At 42.2% G+C, this 20,695-nt stretch overlaps 1 protein-coding gene across 6 annotated transcripts; it reads right to left on the bottom strand.

The window, feature by feature from the left end:
* Positions 1-483: 483 nt before the first annotated feature.
* Ctrip (E3 ubiquitin-protein ligase ctrip) lies at positions 484-20,496 on the bottom strand. Of its 6 annotated transcripts, none has more exons than XM_077409744.1 (25): positions 20,342-20,496; positions 15,150-15,485; positions 14,520-14,828; positions 13,384-13,470; positions 9,651-10,014; positions 9,369-9,550; positions 9,081-9,254; positions 8,527-8,903; positions 7,596-7,880; positions 7,126-7,506; positions 6,881-7,053; positions 6,624-6,798; positions 6,329-6,551; positions 5,953-6,193; positions 5,451-5,859; positions 5,042-5,230; positions 4,778-4,963; positions 4,489-4,680; positions 4,186-4,391; positions 3,640-4,062; positions 3,298-3,550; positions 2,979-3,224; positions 2,564-2,893; positions 2,163-2,481; positions 484-2,081 (listed from the first exon to the last, which is right to left on the bottom strand). In XM_077409744.1, exons 2-25 carry the CDS (start codon positions 15,454-15,456, stop codon positions 1,885-1,887), a joined length of 6,228 nt encoding a protein of 2,075 aa, XP_077265870.1. In that variant the 5' UTR covers positions 15,457-15,485; positions 20,342-20,496; the 3' UTR covers positions 484-1,884. The 6 variants fall into 6 exon arrangements, with proteins under 6 accessions (XP_077265870.1, XP_077265874.1, XP_077265871.1 ...); XM_077409748.1 differs by having other exon boundaries at positions 9,408-9,550; XM_077409745.1 differs by lacking the exon at positions 20,342-20,496 and adding an exon at positions 17,441-18,117.
* Positions 20,497-20,695: the final 199 nt, after the last annotated feature.

Here is a 20,695-nt window from a genome sequence, read left to right as displayed (position 1 = left end):
AAAAATATAATTTCACGGTTATTCGAATGGATTTTAAATGTTTCTTAGAAAATAACAGTGTCTCTTATGCGATTCCCGATGCTTACGTTTCGCCCGTTGTGTTTTGAGAGGTACATTCCTTTGGCGAACAGATTTATGATATCTATATGTTTATTGAAGGCTTCCGAAGAGAAAGAAAAAAAAACATCTTTCGATGTGAATAATTCGTTTATACTACTGAATCGATATAAATATATCTTTTGTTTGTAATATTAATGACATGGGTTTGAATCGCGTGTCCTGAAATCGTTAACACATTTTATGATGACGATGATGCACATATTCTTTCTGCCCTGCGATCCTCGATTCCTCCTACACATTATATCACTCGTAATTCGTCGTCACACAAAGTGAAAAAACGGAATAAAAAATTAATTATTTCACACGCCTAGGAAATGTAATCATGGTAATGTAAAGTACATCAACGTGTCAGCGTAGTGTATCTTAAAAAAAAAAAAAAAAAAAAAAAAAAAAATGCTTTAACAAAGTAAATTACAACTTCCGCTAATAAAGGGTGCGCGATATACATTTTACGCAAAACTTGACAACGTAGAATTCAAATCAAACAGGTTCTGGCATGTAGATTAATTCGTCCTCACACACTCTTTCTCTCTCGCACAGTTTTCGCATATACTCACCGCATTTTCTGCGGTGACATAAGAAAGTAACATAATATATCTTGTATTTCCATTTGACCAGCTTCACTTACTTTATATCCATTCTATTTTTGTATCATACAAGTTCTCTTACAATTCTTTTTCTTTTTTCCCTCTAAATATGACGAGTTTGCTTGTAAGTAAATGAATATCGAAATTTCCCTTCGATTTACGCGCGCGTCGTGGCGATCCTGGCGATTCCGATTGCACTCTTACGCAGCTAAATGAAATAACGATCAAGGCTAATTCACTTAGAATAAAAATATCAAATAATATTAATGAACGTTACACATTGATTGAACTTAAACGTAGAGGTGTTGCGCAACGGGACTCGCGCATTGCGTTCTCGGTCGTTGGAACTCAAAAAAGCGACGAACACGAAGAGATCGATTACAAAATAGAGAATAGCAGCGAGAGACACGGATATTATTGGTGTGGGAGATGTGTGTTCGGAAATGGCGTTGTTCCGACAACAAGACACGTGCTCGCGCGTCTTCGTCGCGGGCGTGCGCGTCTCCTTGCTGATTTTAGCTCGTAAATTTTCATTTTCTTCCGCGGTCGTAAGACGCGGGGGATTGGCGACGTATGGCGATGCTTTTTAACGCACCACTGATATAAAATTTACTTATGCCTAGTAAATGTCCTCCTCCTCTCACTTTCTCTCTCGCTCTCGGGCTGTTATATTCAGTTAGTATAGTGTTTTTTTATAGCAATATTTTTCTCGGTACTATCATATAAAGTATTTATATCGACTTGCGTATATTAAACTATATTTACAATCTTTTTCTTCTTTTTTTTTTATTGTAACACACTGAAGATAAGTTTCTTTTCCCTAAAACGAGGTCGCTCGCAAGCCACTCGGTTTGTAGCGTTCGCGAGAGCGTAAACTCACGCGGTTCGGTTAATTATGCAACTTTGCACTTTTCTTCCTGATCAAAGTATATCACAATCCAAATTGCAAAGATTTAAATACCAAAAGAAAGAAGTGTTACTCCGACGAATTTTTTCAAGAAACGAAAAGTATCTTCAAAAGAATTCACGTAAGGGGTAAAAACCATTGTCATATGTTGGATTTGCTCACTGGCAACGTATGTAATTTCAGGTAGATCTTAAACGAAGTTTGGATAATTCGCGGTATGGATAATGTGAGAATAAGGGAGAAAACGAGGCGCCGATCTTCCACCCGTTTCTAGGAGAGATGGAACGAATGTTGACCCTCTTGCGCGGCTATCCGCAACTTTTCCCGCATTATTTCCAAAGTGGTATAATCAGGCAGTTTTAGGTAGTTAACGCAAGTCATTACCGATGGTAGAAAATCATCTGTCTTCATAGATGGATCGAAAGTTTTGCGCACTATTGTTAACGGAGGCGTTAAGCTTTTAAAACCTGCAAAATACAAGAGCGTACTTCGTCGTCGGCTTCCTTCATTTACAACAATATAAGTAAAAAATGAAGCCAAGTATTTACCTCCAACGGGCAAACGCGGTGAACCAGTGACAAACTGAACGAACTGTCGCTGTTCCTCGCTGTTGTACTTGGCCATGACCTCGAACAGAAAACGTATGGCCCGTGAGTCCGGCGTGTAACCATGATCGGTTCTACAACATTCGGCAAGAGTCTTTACGTCCCACTGTCCGCCAGTTTGTGCGTGGCCGCAGAATACTGCTTCCAACTCCTCCGGGAAGAATAGTCTCAGTTGAGACGGAGGAAATACCGACTCGAAACCTTCCCGGAAAGCCTCCAATTGCCTGAATACTCCTTCATACAAGAACCAGTGTACCACTAACTGAAATTTTACAAAAAATTACGTGACCACCGTGATCCGTCAGACACCATCGGCGAAGGAAAGTGTCAAGCGATGTATTTACCTTAATATATTGATCCAGATTGTGAATAGTAACGGATATCTCGCTGCCGCCCTTCCTCAATTCGATATTCTCATAGCCCGGCAACTCAAACACAAGACCCAGGTCTGAAATCGGGCACGTATCTAAATCAAGAGCCTCTATTAATTGCGACTTTTCGTGCGGCCGCAGTGTCTGATCCTTCTCCATAACGTCTTTCTTCCTCACGACTTCTTGGAGTTTGCTGAGAGTGCGATATACGTCGGGACATATGTATGCCAAGTCCGCTAACGTGAGAGTATGCTCCTCTCCCAGTAACCAGCGGTAAAAAGTTAAACTAAATGGCAAGTCCAACTGAAAAACAAACGATTTAACGCGTCAAGAGCGCGATCGAGGAGAGACGTGAAAAGATTTTGCGAACGAGAAATCCAATTTTTACCATTCTGGAGTCGTATATCGCTTTCGCCATGAATTTCCCAAGAAATTTGAACTTGGTCTTCAATTTTGCTAGATGTGATACTTTAGTGTTCCATGGGATTGGCGTCGGGAAGAGCCCGTGCGAGGAATTAACGTATCCGTTTTCGGTAGGATTCGAACTGCCGTGCCACAAGTCTAAGTCAGCGCGTTGCAGTTCCTTAGAGACTAGAGCGTAGAATTCCAAAGTTGGACCGAGGCCAGTACCGACCTATAATACGATTAACACGTTAGAAACTTGCAATAACAGTCTGAGAGGCACATGCGTACAAAAACTGACTGACCTCGTTGACGTATTGCACTTCAAGTAAGGCCTTGTTAGAGGCTAAGTCTTGAATAACTTGCTCCGCTTGCTTAAGAATATCCGTTCGCGAGATAGTTCTCTTCCTTCGTTCTAAGCGTGGGGTAACGCGCTCCTGGCTGTCCGATCCCGAGAGTTCCGGCGCGGAGTCCAAGAGACGCTGCAGCGCTCTATCTCGATCGAACGACGTCGCGTACAACAAGAGCTGCCTCGTCTCGAATGGAAAAAGAAAAGGACTAAAAATTGAAAAAAAGTTCAATTGTTACAAATTCTGAATTATGCGAAAATTAGGTAAACCAACGATCGATCTATCTGCTTTACTAACCAGACGGACGCTATCTGTTGTAACCAAGACGGTAAGTTTCCAGTCATAATCACCAGCGGATCCTGCAGTTGTCTGCTGGCTTTTGCGGCAATCTTGTTATTGATGAAGTCCTGAGGCGACAGCAGGCTCATGCTTTTCAGATGAGGGAACAATATGCCCCAATGGCGATTGAGAGCGTGTAAGAGCCGTAGCAGACACAATCCGTCGAGAGAGGCGTCTGTAATGGTTACCGTGGGTGGTAACGTGGGAGATAGATATGGCGCGAGGGGACAGTGTTGAGGCGGAATCGTGCCTTCCAGCCACAGACTATCTTCTTTCCTCTTCGAACTAATCTTTGTACTTTTTCCCTTGCCCTTCCTGCTATTACCCTGTGAACTCGATCCTGATTTTGGAGAAGTTGCGGCGTCCTCTTCTGGTACAGGTCTGCATTCAAAAAGAATGAGAATAAAGACATTTATCAAACATTTATCAGATTGGAACTTTGAAAGATAAGAGAAAAAAGGAAGAAAAGGAATTGCGCTTGTGTTTCAGGATATCTGAAAATACCTGTAGTATATCGTGTGGGTTTGCACCCATACCGCGTCGTGCCCAAGTGGCGGTTCACTATCAGCTTCTGCCTCAGAGTGATCCACTCCGGAGCATCCAAACTGCCTGACAGCTTGATAAACCGTCATGTTGAAAGGTAGGACCACGTCACCGATTAAAAACTGAAGCTTATGTTTCGGTGGTCCTTGGCTTATCACGACTGCCGCCTAAAACGGAAAGAGTAAGGCAAAAATAATGGCTTGCGCCGATTTTATCAGTTTTCTCCTATCTAAAGATAGACACTCGGGTGGAAGAAGTACACACCAAAGTATCATCAATGTCATCCTCGCTATTGTCGTCATCACTGACCATCGAGTCAGCGTCGCGTATTCTGCCATATCCACGTACCATCAAATAACGTTCAATCGCCTGTACTAATGCAAGCGGATCTATTTTTACAGTACCGCCCTTCCACTGTTTCAGATTATTACAGTCCGGATGCCGTTGAAGATTACACTGTACAATTCAACGAAACATTTGCGTTTATATCAATTGTCTTCTGTCATGAGAGTTAAGTAAATTTTGCTTATTTTAGATATGCGCAGTCAATTACTTTAAGTTGATGTGTGTTGAAGAATTTGAGAGCACTGGTGCCGCCGCGACCGGCGCCAGAACCTGCGGGTAAATCGTGAACCTTCACTGGGAATTGTTCCAGCTGTGCAACGCAGCTGTTCAATTTCGTCACTAAAGCACCAAACGCTCCGGGATTAAGCTCCATGATATCGTTATTCTGTTGCATCTGGATATAGTAGCATCAAAAGGATTATGTACACGTGCACATTTAAGACAAAAGCAAAAAAAGATCAGTTTTACTTACGGTAGACTCCGCAAACAATTTCCAAAACATACGAAGACGGTCGTAGCGATTGCCCGGTGCATCCGTGGTAGTGAGGTAGTTCAACAGGGCCTTGATAAGACCACTGTAATTCATCTCAAACGGCGATATATCGCTTTCGAGAACTATGTCCCGTAATTCCGTTAGTGCTGACAACATTTCGTCCAATTCCTGCAAACGTAAGTGTGAATTGTAAAGATCTGCAGATTAAATAGTGTAACATATATGTATGTGACGATTTCCATCATTTGTGCTTCGCACGGATGCATATTGATATACAATATATAAAGCTATCTAATAATAAAAACGTAAGATAGATATTGTCATAAAATTCCCGATGTTTAACGCGGTTTTTATTTATAAGATATATATGTTCATGTAACGTGCTTACGTTTGATTGCAATCGCTGTATCGCAGCTGTCAGTCGAGCGAGAACCGTTAGGGCGGGATGCGAGCAAGGCGCGTCGTCCTGATATCTCGCTAGGAATTGGGCAGCTTGCTCGCGCACCCATCCCTTTGCCTTATCCCGATTCCCGCCAGTTAAGCTCGGATTACTCGGTGGTTTCGACAGATTCGTAGACGAACTCGAATCTCTCTTGTCGTTGCTAGTACTGGACGAGGACGATTTTCGGCCCCATTTGGCCGGGTTGAGATTCCCCAAGAATCGATTGTTCTTAGGGGTAAAACCGGTGAACAAAGACTCCGGCTGTTGCGTTTGCTGTGGCGTGGTAGCACCTCCCAATCTCGAGAAACGACCCTTCTTGTTCTGTCGTTTCTTCTTCAGCACATCACCGATTCTTCTAATAAATAAAGAGAGACACAATCTATAAGTGCGATGCCATAAATGATTACTTAAAACATTGTAAGCATATCGATGGATATCTCATACTAACAGGTGAGCACTTTGCGATGCGCTCGTTTCCTCTACGCTGTTGTTTAACTCCGTTCTGTGTGGCTCCAGCGAAGCACTGATATTTGGTTTATACTGGCATGACGACGCGATTGTGCCGAACAATATGTTGCCGTTCGATGATGGAGAGACAACCGGAGATGTGGCACTACTAGAAGACAACATTGTGGTGGAAGAAAGTGGTGTATTAGACGGACCTGGCTGTGGGCTTGGTAATGATGTACCTAAATGCAACGTAAAATGTCGTATGATACAGTATATATCACATGTGCGGCAACGAAGTTATGTAAAACGTATTGGAACACACTGGAAGAACAACGAAAGACAACGGGGGTAAGAATAGAATTAGCATGATTTACCAGAAGGGCACTTAGGTGGTGAAACACCGAGAGGTACTTCGGGATCTGCTAATTGACGAACTTGATGCAGTACGCCCTCGCGATGAAAATGAACCCCAAACACTTGTGGCAATCTCTTCATCAGGATACTCGCCATTTGAAGAGCTCCGATAACTATACGTAAATCTTGCGACGCTAACATACCGGCTATATGTGACGAAACCACTTGATTCTTTAGAACATCCTACATGTGAAAAAAACTTCATGTATAAAGTATATCGCGCGAGCAATACTGTCGTTTAATATCTTATCTCACCTTAAGTAAATCAGTTGAAGCATAATATACCATACGAAGAAGAGCTCGGAGGCATTTGCACTTTACGGCAGGCCCAGCTGAGCTGCTATACACTTCATACAGTACAGAAAATAAAGTTCGAATAAAAGACACTAGCCATTCGTTCGTTTCAATTACCGGAGGCACAACATCCATACTGTAATCAATAACGCAAAAACTGCATTAACGACAAAGTAGTTTTTTTTACAGCCTTCGAAGATACCAAATGTAATTTGTACCTAGATGAGCAAGTTGGACTCTTCCCCTCAATGGGATTGGCGTTCACTCTCCGAAATATACTCCTTGCCATTCCTATATCCTCGTTAATTTGTTTCATCACAGTCAGATCTATAGTGTAAGTTCGTCCTAAAGAGGTAAGGCATATTTCATCTTCGCCATTTTGAAACGCCATCTAAAACATGCGTTTAACGATTTAATTTCTCGTGGTTGTTCGTTGATCGAAATTCCGATGCTACGAGATTACCTCAATAATTCTAGAATCTATAGTACTGAACGGATGGGAACATTGTCTTTCATCGCGCCATTCCCACTGGACAGTCTCCTGTTGATTGCTGGTCCTTTCGAGTAAGCTATTTACACTGAATATCCCATCTGTTGGTAACGGAGGCATAAGCTCCTCGATTAAACACGTAATTTCGAACCATTCCTGCGGTGTACGCGGCACCAATTCTACATCTTCCGTTTTGACATCCAGAGATCCGGTTAAGAGATAACTTAACGTGAAAGCTATATTTTGTTGCAGCAACAATTGCGCCAAGTCGGGACAGCGATTCGATATCACAGAGAGCATTCGTAATACAGTTATGAAATTGTTAGTGCTGTTAACCGGCGGCGTAATCATAAGCTGTAACACAAAGATGCGGATATATATAGACGGCACGAGAATAAAAATCATTCTGACAATAAATATTTAATCGATGGAATCACACGTACCAGCTGTTGCAGATTCTGTAAGAGCTCGGCATTGATAATTTTATGCAGCATCACAGGATCATGTTGGAAACTGTCAACTAATCGACTGAATGCTTGACACACACACTCGACGCTCTTCTTATCTTGATTCGTCAACCTGCTCGTTAATAACGGCAGACTCTCCACTACCAAGTGGAAATCATCAGGATGAAGATTTTGACAGCAGTTTGCGGTAATTGTTAACGCTGCACGTTGTGCTGTGATGTTGAAAAAATCAACAAACTTTAAACAAGCTGATACTCCACCCTGAAAATAAAAAGATAACATTATGATTAAAATTCACATTAATTGCAAATAAAAGTCATATGGTTCTAAAATTGGTGTCATATAAAACAATAGGGAAAATGTTCTACTTAAATGGACCATTTAAAATATCTTTGTCATTAAGATATGACACAAACATTTCATATCTTTAGAACCATATATTGACTTTCATTACTTGCAAAGTTATTCCAAAATAAATCTTATATCTTATAGTAACTTTTGACTTTAGAGACATAAAGATGATTTCTATTTTTCTAAATAATAATTAAATAATAATTTTAAAAATATTAGGATATTAAAATGGAGTAAAATTATATCTCAAAATCTCGGATACTCGCAAACTCGTGCGTTCGTAAGAGTCATGATGCGGTCTCGCTTCGCGTGTACTTGGCGCGAGACAATACCGTGTCTCTTAATAAAAAGAATCAGTATTTCATTTAGAGATACTAACATAAAACGAAATGTCTAAAAACAACATAGACCTTTCGATAATCTTACAACAAAAATTTTGATAGAAAAATTATGAGCTGGGTCGATCAATCAATATGTGGGGAAACCATATGAATAAAATAAGACAAAAAATGCAATTGCACGTTGTATGCAAGTTAGATGGAATGTGGGTACATACCGCATGTAAAATTGTTTTGCTGTGCCTGCGTGACAACATGGCTAATGCTGTTAAACACTGTTCAGCTACGTCCATGCACTCGATCGATTCGAGCTTTTGCAGGAACACCGGCACTGCGTCCACCACAACGGTGGACGACCGTGGCAGCGCTTCCATCATATACGTAAGAGCTCGACACGCGTGGGTCATTATTGCAAAATTATGCTCAATCCCCAATAAATTAATTAAAGCTGCAACCACTTGCTTGACGGGGAAACCAGTCAAAGTATCTTCGTTTCCCATTACAAGAATCTCTCCCATGTTCATAACTGCCTGCAATTGCTCTCCTTCATCTTCAACAGCTTGTAAACCAGCTAATAGCTGTTGCGCTTTGGCAGCTGCAAATTGTTAATTTAAAGATCAGTACATCGAATAAGTAATATTTCGACAAGTATAGATAGCGATGCGTTGTACAATTAAAGATTACTTGTAGGTTGTCACAAGTAACGCGAATTATGAACTGCTCCGATTAAATTACAATACACCGACAGAAAGTCTATTAATTATTTTCATACCAGAACTTGCGCCCATGCTTCTGTTAAGTAAGTGTTGCATCCGCGGTCCTAGTGCGCCGAACACGTGAGGCGGTAGACCTCTGGCCTCCAACAAAGCCTGCAATCGTCCAACTTCTCCATCGTCGCTCTCGCTGTCACCGGTCGTTCCTGACATTCCAGATGGTCCTCCACTAGCTTTGCGTGCAAGTAGAAAATCGACATTTTAAATGACGCTGTCTGACATCGCACGATAAAATTTGATCAAGCTTATTTATTATTTATTAAGCTTAGACATCAATGGCATTTAACCTGTGGCAGATGTCGCAGTTGATGCCGACTCCTCCTCACCTGTGGTCGAGACTAACTGACTGCTCGGAATAGAGGATGACACTGAAGTAGCGCTGATGGAGTCATTGCCTGACATTACACTACCCAATCCACCGGAACCGCTCTCCACCACCGGCTTCCTCACGCGCGATGAGGAGCGATGTCTGTAACGATGCCAGAAATTATAATTTTTTAGCCGATTACATAAGATCTTGTAGTCAAGCTCTGAGTGCAAAAAAAATATATATATCTCCAATTAACTACCTGGAACTCGAGCAGGAACCCGTTGTAGTGTCTTTCTTATGATGTTTTCCCGAAGTCTTGTTGCTGGATGGCAGTTCCTTAGGTTGTTCGCCAGAAGCTTTCGCGCGAGAGCGTAGCAGGTGCTTGTGTGTAGAATGAGGGTGTGTAGGGTTGGCAGAAACGGCGGCAGACACAGGTGGATTGGCAGTGGCCGTTGACCCGATGCCACTCGTGCCTGCCCCGTCATGTGCCAACACCCCCCCACCACTCTCCACAGAGTTACTTGCTGCGTTACCCACTCTGATGCTGGACTTGACACCCAGGACTTGACTGCTCGTGCTGCTGCTCGTTGCGTTACAGGCCGCACCGCCGTGAGATTTCGAATCTAAAATATCCAAATGTCACACAATCATTGAGATACATAGGGCTAGGACAGAGACCTGTCGTGTGTGGCTGTCTACCTGCGCGCAATGCACAAGATTCGCATTTACACGGATGTCAAAGTTGCTGTATGAGAGTATGCAACGTTTCTTAACATTTACGCACGTGTAAAATATCTTCGGAACAAAAAAAAATGATACGATTCTCATTCCGTGTGCACAATTACAAAAGTCAAACATTTTCGCAAGTTTGATAATTATAGGTGATGTATGATTTCTATCGTGATGTCTCATGCAGTTTTATATACAATTTTGCCTGTCGATTGTAAAAATAGATACCTATTTGATCTAACCAATCTTATATCTTAATTTTTTTTCTATAAGTAAAATTGTTCAGCTAGTAAACATCTTCCTAGTTAGCATCATATAATTTTAGCAACATTTAATGTCGCATGCTTTCTCTAGGATAGAGATTAAAGATCGCGATACTGAGATGAGTGCCGCTATGTATTGTCTAAATACCGCAGCATCTACAACAGATAAAATATGAACGTTGTTCACAAAAACTATGCACCTATTTTAAGCAAATTTCATTCTGGCAGTTCTCAACTTACAGGCAGTCTTACACCGAGCGATTGGATAAAAAGTCGAGAAATTTCTGTTTGTTACCTGAAGGGAAAAAGCGATTTTCATTCCTGCCATCAGATAATACAAAACACTAATATGTTGTCGCATGATGTCGCATTGACCCAAGTTTCTGGACGAGTGCGATTTCTTTTTGTTAAGAAGATCCTATATGTGTCATCTCACTCATCTCTCTTCTCATAAATCTGGAAACTCGCATTGTGGCTGCTGAAGCAGGTACAAACAATTTGTACCAAAGCGAATTTTGAAGAAAACATTAATTACCATTCTTTCAATTTTGGAGGCAATTTCGCAACGTCGGATATTTTACGATAGCTTATATTTGAACCCAATCACTCAGTATAAATTGCAAGTTTGCAAGCTGAAAACTATCAGAACTATTAAACATATATAAAATAGGAACATTTTTCTGGAATAACTACATAAATTATAAAAATTTAATTAAGTGCCAAAAGATTTTGGTATTTCGAATTTTTTATCTCGAAACGACCCCAAAAGTCTATTATTAATTGTTGTCATGCGACGCAACGTCTGGAATATTTTGTATACCAATTTAAGCATTTAAAGGACTTTGTGAAAAGAGATGTGTCCAATCTATCGAAAAATCTCTAAATACAATGAAGCGCACACTCTGCACACTATTAATATACATGATAATTCTTGTCAAATAAAACATAATAAAGTAAACAATCGTCATACGCGCTTCGTATTAACTCCAAACTTCATAACAACCAATTTCTTAGCCAGGTGTAAAAGAGAAGATTAATGATTATAAAAGATAATATCTGATAACAAGAATATTACTACGCAATAAAAGTCATTTTTCATACAAGGCAAAAGTTTCTCTTGAAAGAATGCAGAGAGAATGCATAAACTATAAATTTCTGATTAAAGCAATATTAACTTATAAAGTCTATTATTAGAAAAAATATAAAATATGCAAGTTCAAAAAATACTGATACCGAAAAAAAAATACTTCCTAACATACTTTAACGATTATATTTGTATGCATAACTATTAATTATATTTAATCATTTCTATCAAGTATTGAGAGAAAAGAGAGAAAGAAAACGAGATCAGTTTAGCTTCACATAATGGCATACAGACTTGACAAAAAATTACTTATCCACAGGATTGTCGACTCCAATTTTAACGCATTATTATCTTATAAGAGCAAGATGCTCGAGACAAGAGGTTTATAGAGAAAAAAATAAGTACAATAACTTCAATAAAAACACGCCAAATTTTGAGATATTTATTGCGGCTCTTTATATTGCATTATTATATAATTGCATTATTTTTCAATGACATAAGATGTATCCGAATATTTGTTTCACAAATTCTTTCTTAAATTTGAGAAAACTGATATAAATCGATTAAAATTGAACTATACAGAAATCAACCAAAAATTACATTACTTAACACTTTCACTACCAAGCGGAATAAGAAAAAATTACGTCCTCAGGCCAAAACTGTTTTTTTTTTTTTTTTTACTAGTGTTTTATTGTTTTTGCTACATTTTATGTTTTTTGCTGTATTTTATTATCGATTCAGTCAAATCTCATATTTAAAATCAAAACGATTCAGATACTATACAACTTGTTTCATTGATTTCATTGGAATATCTAAAGATGCATTTTAGACACGATCAGACTTTTAATACTTATGCTTTTCCATTTTCTTTTGCTTTTATTTACCGCATTTATAACCTGGATTACTTGGTGTATCATTTACGATACTTCTGGCCTGCGTGGTTAGGTTCTGAGTGTACACGTAGCGGTGTATACGTGGCGGTGAGAGTGTTAAAAGACTAATATTCGCTTTTGTCGAATTATTTTGTACACTGTATAATAAAATTACGAATCGTTATTAAAATTAAATGATAATATTGCGTATATAATTTCAACTGTATAAAAAGAATCACTCTTTAACTCTAAATTAAGAGCATAACAAGTAACAAACTAAAAACTTGAACCATAAGTTTTAATATTAACTTTTATTATAATAATAAATTATAATAATTTTACTTAATTATTAAAAATTATTTTGTTTATATATAATTGTATGATGTATGATATGTTTGATAACTTCACGAAAATGTTTGCAAACAGTTCATAAACTTTCAGCACATTTGTATAATATTATTCTGAATATTAAAAAAAAAAACTTTTTTCTTTGTGTTGTAATAAAAATGAAAACATTTCTGAAATTTTTAATATATCCAATCCAATTATATATAAATTATTAATATAATCTTATTATGTAACCAAAAAGATTTAGATTTAACGTCGTAACGTTAAGTTAATGTTAATGATGCGTTTTTAAGTATCGTGTTTGTTTATCAGATTTAATAGAACTTAAGTATCGTAAAAGTTCGAAAATATCTCCCCTAAACATAATCAATACCATGCATGAATGAACTTAACACAGAAGTTCACCTGATATTGAGAGCTTTCCAGCAAGCGACACATGTCGACACAAACGTCGTTCTACCTTTCTTTTTTGGCAATGAGTAACAAAGACAAAACGACACTTGTGTCGACTTGTGTCGCTTGCTGAAAAGCTCCCATTAAGTATAGTAAATGATGATACTTGCATATGGATGTATAGAAAATAAGTTTGGAATGGAGTTCAATGACTCGGATGTTCATTTAAGCTACTCGCGAATTTGCAAGAGAAAATAAGGGGAAGAAAATGTGGTACGAAGAGTGTGTACTCCTTGAGCTTACCTTCTTGATGGTAGGTTTGTGTTGATATTGGAAAAAGTGCTTTGACAGCAGACACAAATCCTTCCAGACATTCGCTCATCCTCTGGCCTAATGATACAGTCTGATCTATGACTCTTATCTTGATAAAATGCTTGCGTTTTCTAAATTTTATTATATTCCTATCTCGTAACATTTTCACACTCTCTTCGCGGCTGAATCACTCCCTTTCATTTACACACGTATTACACACGAAACTTTGTCATTGTACTCGTGACTGATCGTGATAGAAATTAGATCGAAATTCGTAACAAAACGCACAAGTTCTATATCATGTACTTCCGTACACTCACATTTCCAAAAACCAAAAATTTTTTAAATCTTCCAACAAGTTAGCGCAAACGTTACACAAGTAGAGACACAACAAATGTGTACATGTGTAAATATATAAAAATATGTGTCATAAAGAGCTTTTTGTTCTGGATTTATGTAAGTTAACATGTGCATTGCTTAGCTATACAACTTGTTCTTTCTTCTTCTCTCTGTATGCATTGTTTAAAAAAAATCAGTCTTGCACTAAAGAATCAAATTTGCTATTGTTCTTTTTGCGATAAGATAATCAAAGCTACAGAAAATATATTCATTCTTTTAAACTAATAGCGTAACTGACACGGCTTATTAAACATAACTACACTAGTAAATAAAAATTTTGGAAAAGGGCTTTTTCTATCAGTAGATAAGCATTGTAACGTTCGTTACAAATTATTCATACAACTTATTTTGCTTTCTTCCTGCACAACCAAATTTCTTAATGTAAGATAAAAAATATTTACTAGATATATTAATTTATTACAATTTAAATCTGAATTATCTGTAATATATAATGTCATAAGTCAAACAGTTTTAAAAAGTATCCTTTAATGCCAATATCAAACAACTTAAAAAAAAGGGCAAATATGTAATCATAAAAAAAATACATAATAAATCTTTGACAATAGAAATATTTGCTAAAGTTTTCGACTTGAAGACCTTGTTGTCAGTTTTAAGAGTCATTATAAATGTAATTAACATGATCAATCTTAAAACAAAATTGTATCTTCACGCAAATCACACATCACATCCTGCAATCGACAATAGCGACTAGAAAAGTGTGCACTAACCTCCTCTGCCTCTCGATGTGGATGGATGACTAGTGATCGACGTCGCACTTGATGAAGCTACCAAGTTGCTGTAGGTACTTGTCTTCCGACTACCGTATCCACTGGGCAGTGACAGATCGTAACTGCTGGTTCCCTGTGTCAATGCCTGAGGATTTTGTGGCGTACGGGAACGAGTCCGCGATGCCACGCAATCGGTAGGTGTTGGATTTAACTCTGGCAAACCCGTCCTTGCTGCACTACGCACCCTTGCACCGCTACCACTGCTATAGCTGGCTTGATGAATCTTATGATGCGACCTCCAGTCGGTTTCTGTTCCGACAATATTTCAACATAGTTTTTCACTTAATAATGTTACACAATTCAATCAAGCATCAGCATTCGCCGATGAATAAAGATAAAACTCTTTCGTTTAGAGGAGAGTTCAAGCGGCATCAAAGTGTGATAAAAGGCTGAAGGTAAGAAAGATTATTTATGCCCCGCCGTGTAATAACGAGCAAACAGCTAAGATTGCACGATGACGCAACGTTGCAATAGAATGACACTCGAAGGAAAAATAAAAAATTGTGATAAAGCGCCACTTTCGATCACACATCGGCATCGTTGTTTGCGTTCGCGAACGCGCGTAATTACCTGGATAAGATTCTAAGCCAGCTCCATGACTTCTTCGTTCACCCCGGATTCTGCCCTCTCCCTTGGAAGAATCGATCGAGTGCGTGTGCGCTGTATTACTGTCAACCTGGGACGTCTGTGGATCACCAGCGGTCTGTCTACGCCTCTTCTCTTCCACGCTATCTGGGATCGCACCAGTACACTGTCGTTTTCTGTAGCCACTCGAGCCACTACTAGAGCTCTTCCCCCTAAGCTTAGAGGTGTCTGCTGAAGCACTGGTCTTCTCTACAGACCCCCCTGATGACAACTGATCTTGTTGATCTGCCATAGATTAATCGACTCATGCCACTATTCTATCTGTAAAAGAGAAACCACACAGGCGTACTTTTAATTACGCATTACACACCCACACAAATGACTTTCTCATCTGTATTTACACGCAATTATGATCTTAGCGTTTAGGAAATACAGGATAACGATATGGTTTTACACGTAGCTGTATTGACAAGAACATAAAAAATATTAAGTATGTATGTGTTTTAGAACCTTGGGCAAAAATTTTGAACAAATTGAACGCTATTCACTCACGACAGATTAATACATAAAAGCTTAACGGATAAAATAACGTCTACAAATGAAACAGGGTACCGACAATTAAATATCAATTGTGTTCCTTAAGAAAAAACAAAGGACAGCCGTATCCTTCGAGATGACCAAGTGCCTACTCGCGAGTTACTACACCTCTCATTTGCGCGTAAGTACGATGCGTAACAACGGGAAGCGACACACAACGGTGAAGGCGAGCCGAGCGCTGCTGCTGGAGGAAAAAAAATCGGATACACGGGAATCGGTGCGTCGCGCGGACGGTGAGGCGCGAGTCGAGTCTCCTTGTTCGCGGTGGCCTGCCCCGTCGATGGAAAACGGACGCTGTTGCGCTCGCCGCGGCGAGCGTTTACTTTCGATTATCGCTCGCGGCCCCGAAATCGAGCCGAGTCGCGCGCAACCCGCGCAACACACACAGGGCAAACAGACGGGCGGGCGGGCGGACGGACGAATGGACGAACGGCCGTTTATCGCGCGACGACCGTCGAGTCGAGATCGGGCGTCGCTGGATATAAACGAGCGCACAAAGAGATTTAAATGCCCCGTACCCTATTAAACCGCGACCTCCTCCGCGCGGGGTGGTGCACCAGCGATCTCCGCAACGACCACGAGCTGAATAGTCAGCGGCCAGCAGCGATATCGACAACGCTTTTCCAAGAAAAAGAGGGAAACAAGAGAGGAGAGAGAGAGAGAGAGAGAGAGAGAGAGAGAGAGAGAGAGAGAGAGAGAGAGAGAGAGAGAGAGAGAGAGAGAGAGAGAGAGATAAAAAGGATTGGTGGCTCGGCGCGAGCCATATGCGCTCGGATAACAAGAGCGTGACTAAATAAAAACGACCGCGGGGCACGATACGCAATTAATGCTTCCCCCCACGCGGCAGCGGAGAAGATAGTAACGAACCGAGAATCATAACAAACACTACGACTGCTGTTCGCTCGCTCGCTCGCTTGCTCGTTCGATGGCTCGCTTGCTGGCTAGCTAGCTAGCTAACTTGACTGACTGGTCTGGTTTGGTCTGGTCCGTCCGTCTGTCCGTCCGTCCGTTCGGTATCACTGGCTGACGCGAAGTTGTGCCGTTGACATCACGGCAGAGGGGGCCCTTTCCCCCTTTCTCACGGCGAGCCTGGCAGATTACTCAGTCGCGACAAAAACGCGAGTCAGAGACAGCAGCAGCAATTGCAGCAGCAGCAGCAGCAGCAGTAACGGCAGGCAGGCAGCTGGAGCGAGCTCGGTGCTGGGGCCTCAAAACTCGTATTTGTAGCGTAACAAAGACTCGTGGAGCGAGCCACCATTTGCTCGCGATCGAGCAATGGAGGACGGGTTTCCACTCTTTCCTTGTTCTACTCCGAGCCGCACGCGCTCACCTCTTTCTTTCTCTCTCTCTCTCTCTCTCTCTCTCTCTCTCTCTCTCTCTCTCTCTCGCTCCGCTGTGCGTGACCTCAAGTTGAAATCCTCCAAAAAAGACAAGCCCTTCCCCCCTTCCTCTCCTCTCTTCTTCACCCTTGTCCGTAACTCTTAACTCTCTTTCTCCCCTCTTCCTCGTCTCCCACTTCCCCCCTTTCGTCGCCCCGTTCGTGATGTGCCCACGTCCACCACCTCTTCCTCCCACCCGCACTTCGTCAACCCCACGCACTCCTCTCCTCGCGATGCTCTCTCGTCAAGGAACTCGATTCGAAAACAGCGTACCGCGGAGAGCCAAGTGTGGCCTTTTACCTGAATGCAGGAGAAACACGCCCAGGGCATCGCGACGACGGACGATGATGACGACGACGACGACGATGACGATGTTTCGATATCCTCTAAGCTCGACTCTCCGTCTCGGCCTGGTGGAACGCAACGCGACGAGACGAGACGAGGCGAGGCGAGACGAGACGAGACGTTTCCTTCGTTTTATCGTTGCACACAGACGTCGTGCACATGCACGCACGCAGGGACACGACACTGAGCTGCTCGGAGCGTAGCCGAGCGAGGATCGAGAGCGTTCGTGGCCGTCCGCCGTGGCCACGGCGCACAAGGGGAACCGTGGATAGAGTGTGGCACAAAGCACGCACACCACGCGCACACATGCACACATGCATGCACGCACGCACGCACACACCGCTGTCAATCGTGTGGCGCAACAAGGGAAAACGACACGCCGTGCGTTCGGGCCCCGAGACGCGCACTGTACGGTCTGTACGCGAGCATACGCGAGTCGGCGGAATGTCGGCGGTCGAGCCTCGAGCTCGGGTTGGTTAGGACTGGGTGGCCGCGGTACGCTCCGCCCCCGTCGCCCAATGTCACACGCCAGCGAGCCAGCACACACAGGCAAGGCGAGACGATACGAGGGCAACGGCAAGCGGGATCACACGCACACACACGCGCGTACGCGTGCATTAGGACTACCAGTAGTACCAGTCAGCGGAAGTCGTTCGCGTTGCGTTCGGAAACCTGTCACGAGCGTACGAACTTTGGGAAATGTGCCTTCTCCCCCCCCTCATCGCGCGCGCCAATCGCGGCCGTTCTCGCGTTCTCAGGGACCGCACTTGGGTGAGGCGCCTCGCTGGGGCGCGTGTAAATTCTCGCACCTCTTTTCTTCTCCATTTTTTTTCTCTTTCATTTTCTCTCTTGAGCTGATGATACATGAAAAGTTATTACGTGCCGTATTAGGTGCACATTTTGTGTCCCGTTAAGGTACACATAAAAAAGTTTATGTGTACCTGATCGATTTGACAGAGAATGAACAAGTGCTGGATGACACGTCGGGGGGTTTTTTTTTACTAATCTACCGGGTGTCACCGAACCGGTCAACAATATGATAAAACAAGTAGAAAATGAAGTACATAATTTTTTTATTAAATAAAAATTAGAAGCGTAATTATGCAGTTACGTTTCGATTATTTTTCTTTAATTTATACCTTCTGTTACATACTTATTAATGAAAAATATACAATATCTCATTGTATAAAGCAACACAAAATAATTTTAGTTAACTGAAAAAAAAAATATATATATAAATAAGACCATTTTTCAATATTATATCTTGATAGTTGCTGAGACAAATATATGTTTAAGTTTTTTTAATTAAAAAACTTGATATAGTATTAATTTTTAAAATCGTGCCTCTCTTGAGAACGAAGCATCGCATTAAAAAAAAAGTTTTTCAATTTACTCGTTCTATTTACTATTTAATTTTTCCACTCCCTATTCGATTGCGCCATCAGGTCGGGGACACTCTAGTATGTATGTACAACTATCGAACGCGAATGACATTACACCGTGAGCGGAGAACTGATTTATTACGACGCGTCGTATATACATAATATAGCGTGAGGAAAAAAATTTGCGTGACTTCTCGCATCTGATGTCACGGGGCCAATATGGCCACACGTCGTGGGGCCAGAAAAATTTTAAAATAAATCGAATAAACGATTAAAAGTTGCTTCTTCCCCGTGGAACGGGAAGGAGCCCGACGCATCGGTCTGTCGTCTCGCGCGTTCGCGCGAGATTCTCCCTCGATCCGGGAACACCGCTTGCCGCTCCTGCGCCGCGACCGCATGACGCGCGAACAGCCATCTTGCCTGGCCGTTTTTTAAATCTTCATTTTTACTGCGGGCAGCGCAAACCTGTCCGCCGTTAAGCGCGGCTTGCGTAAATCCCGCTTTTTCCGAGATAACTCAAGTTCCCCGCGTCACGCGCCGCTCGCGTAATCGATCAATCAAATTCTCCCTTTAAAAAAAAAAGCGAAGAAAAAAGATACAGATGCGTATTACACGCGACGCTTATGTATACCTGTCGCGCGCGCGTGCCGTTTATGTAACCTGCGTTCATGTATTTATTTTGCGCGTTATCGCCGGAAATTGATGACGTTCGCACGAAACGATTCTGTCATCGTTCACCTTTACAACGGAGCCGAGCGGAGGAACGAGAGACGTATATCGTCCGCATCTTTCCGTTTATCCGATACGAGGCTCATCGAGATAACCGTCTCGTCGCGTATTCCTAAATCGCGGCTCGGGGAATCATCGATTTTACCAAACAATCGCCTCACGCTCGTTCCGCCGAACGATAAATCTTATCAGTCGTTCTATCGACGAGCGCTACGCCGCAAGGCAAACGCTTTTGTGTAAACACACGCAGCTTACGCGTTTCAAGGTCCGATCGGATCGGATACGTGTGTTCGAACCGACCGAGCAATTGCGCCGCTGCGAGATGGGAGATGCGTCGGAAATTGCGACACGATTCGTCGTGTCGTCACCCCAGTTCCGTTTCGTCCCGTTCCCGTTGTCGCGTCACGTTAAAAAATGTGACGAAACGACGACGTTGGAAGCGGAGGCGAGAAGACACTTGACGCGTCGTGTCGTAACAGATTACGCCAGGTTTCCGGCCGCGGTCGGTCCCGATCGCGACGGTTAACGATTGGCCGGGACCCGCATCTGACCGCGGCCAATTGGTCGTCGATAAACGGCCATCCGTGGCGATGTCAAAACAGCCTGCTTGCCTGCCTGCCTGCTTGCCTGCACGTCGATTCGATCAGCTGTACGTCATTCGTCAATCGGTCGATCGCGTGACCGACGACGACGATGATAAAAGCGATGGCCATTCTCGCCAGCGTGGCGAACATTCCTTACTCACCGCAAAAGGGGAGCTCCTCCCTGGAAGTCGGACTCCAGTTACGCAACGCGATGCGCGATGGGACACGTGAAAATACGGAGTGAGCCAGTGAGCTGTCAAGTCGATCCGTGCGGCGCGTCGTCTGCTACGAGATATCTCGACCGAAGTGCGAGCAGCGCTTTGAGATGTTCGACATCGCGGCGCGTGTTGCCGTCTCACCCGTCTCGCTGCCCGATTGGCGGACGCGTCCGCGCTCCCGACCGCGCCGACCAATCAATCCGCGCCAGACCGGCCAAACGGGACCGTCGTTAATGCCCGGTGTCCACGATGCAAGAACTATGTCCAAGTTTCGGTTTAAGCCAATGAAACTGCTGC

Source organism: Temnothorax americanus, unplaced genomic scaffold, assembly GCF_048541705.1.
Source record: "Temnothorax americanus isolate GAGA-0224 unplaced genomic scaffold, ASM4854170v1 Scaffold27, whole genome shotgun sequence".
NCBI classification, from domain to species: domain Eukaryota; kingdom Metazoa; phylum Arthropoda; class Insecta; order Hymenoptera; family Formicidae; genus Temnothorax; species Temnothorax americanus.
Note: the sequence above shows the minus strand (reverse complement) of the source record. Positions and strands in the feature narration are given on the sequence as shown.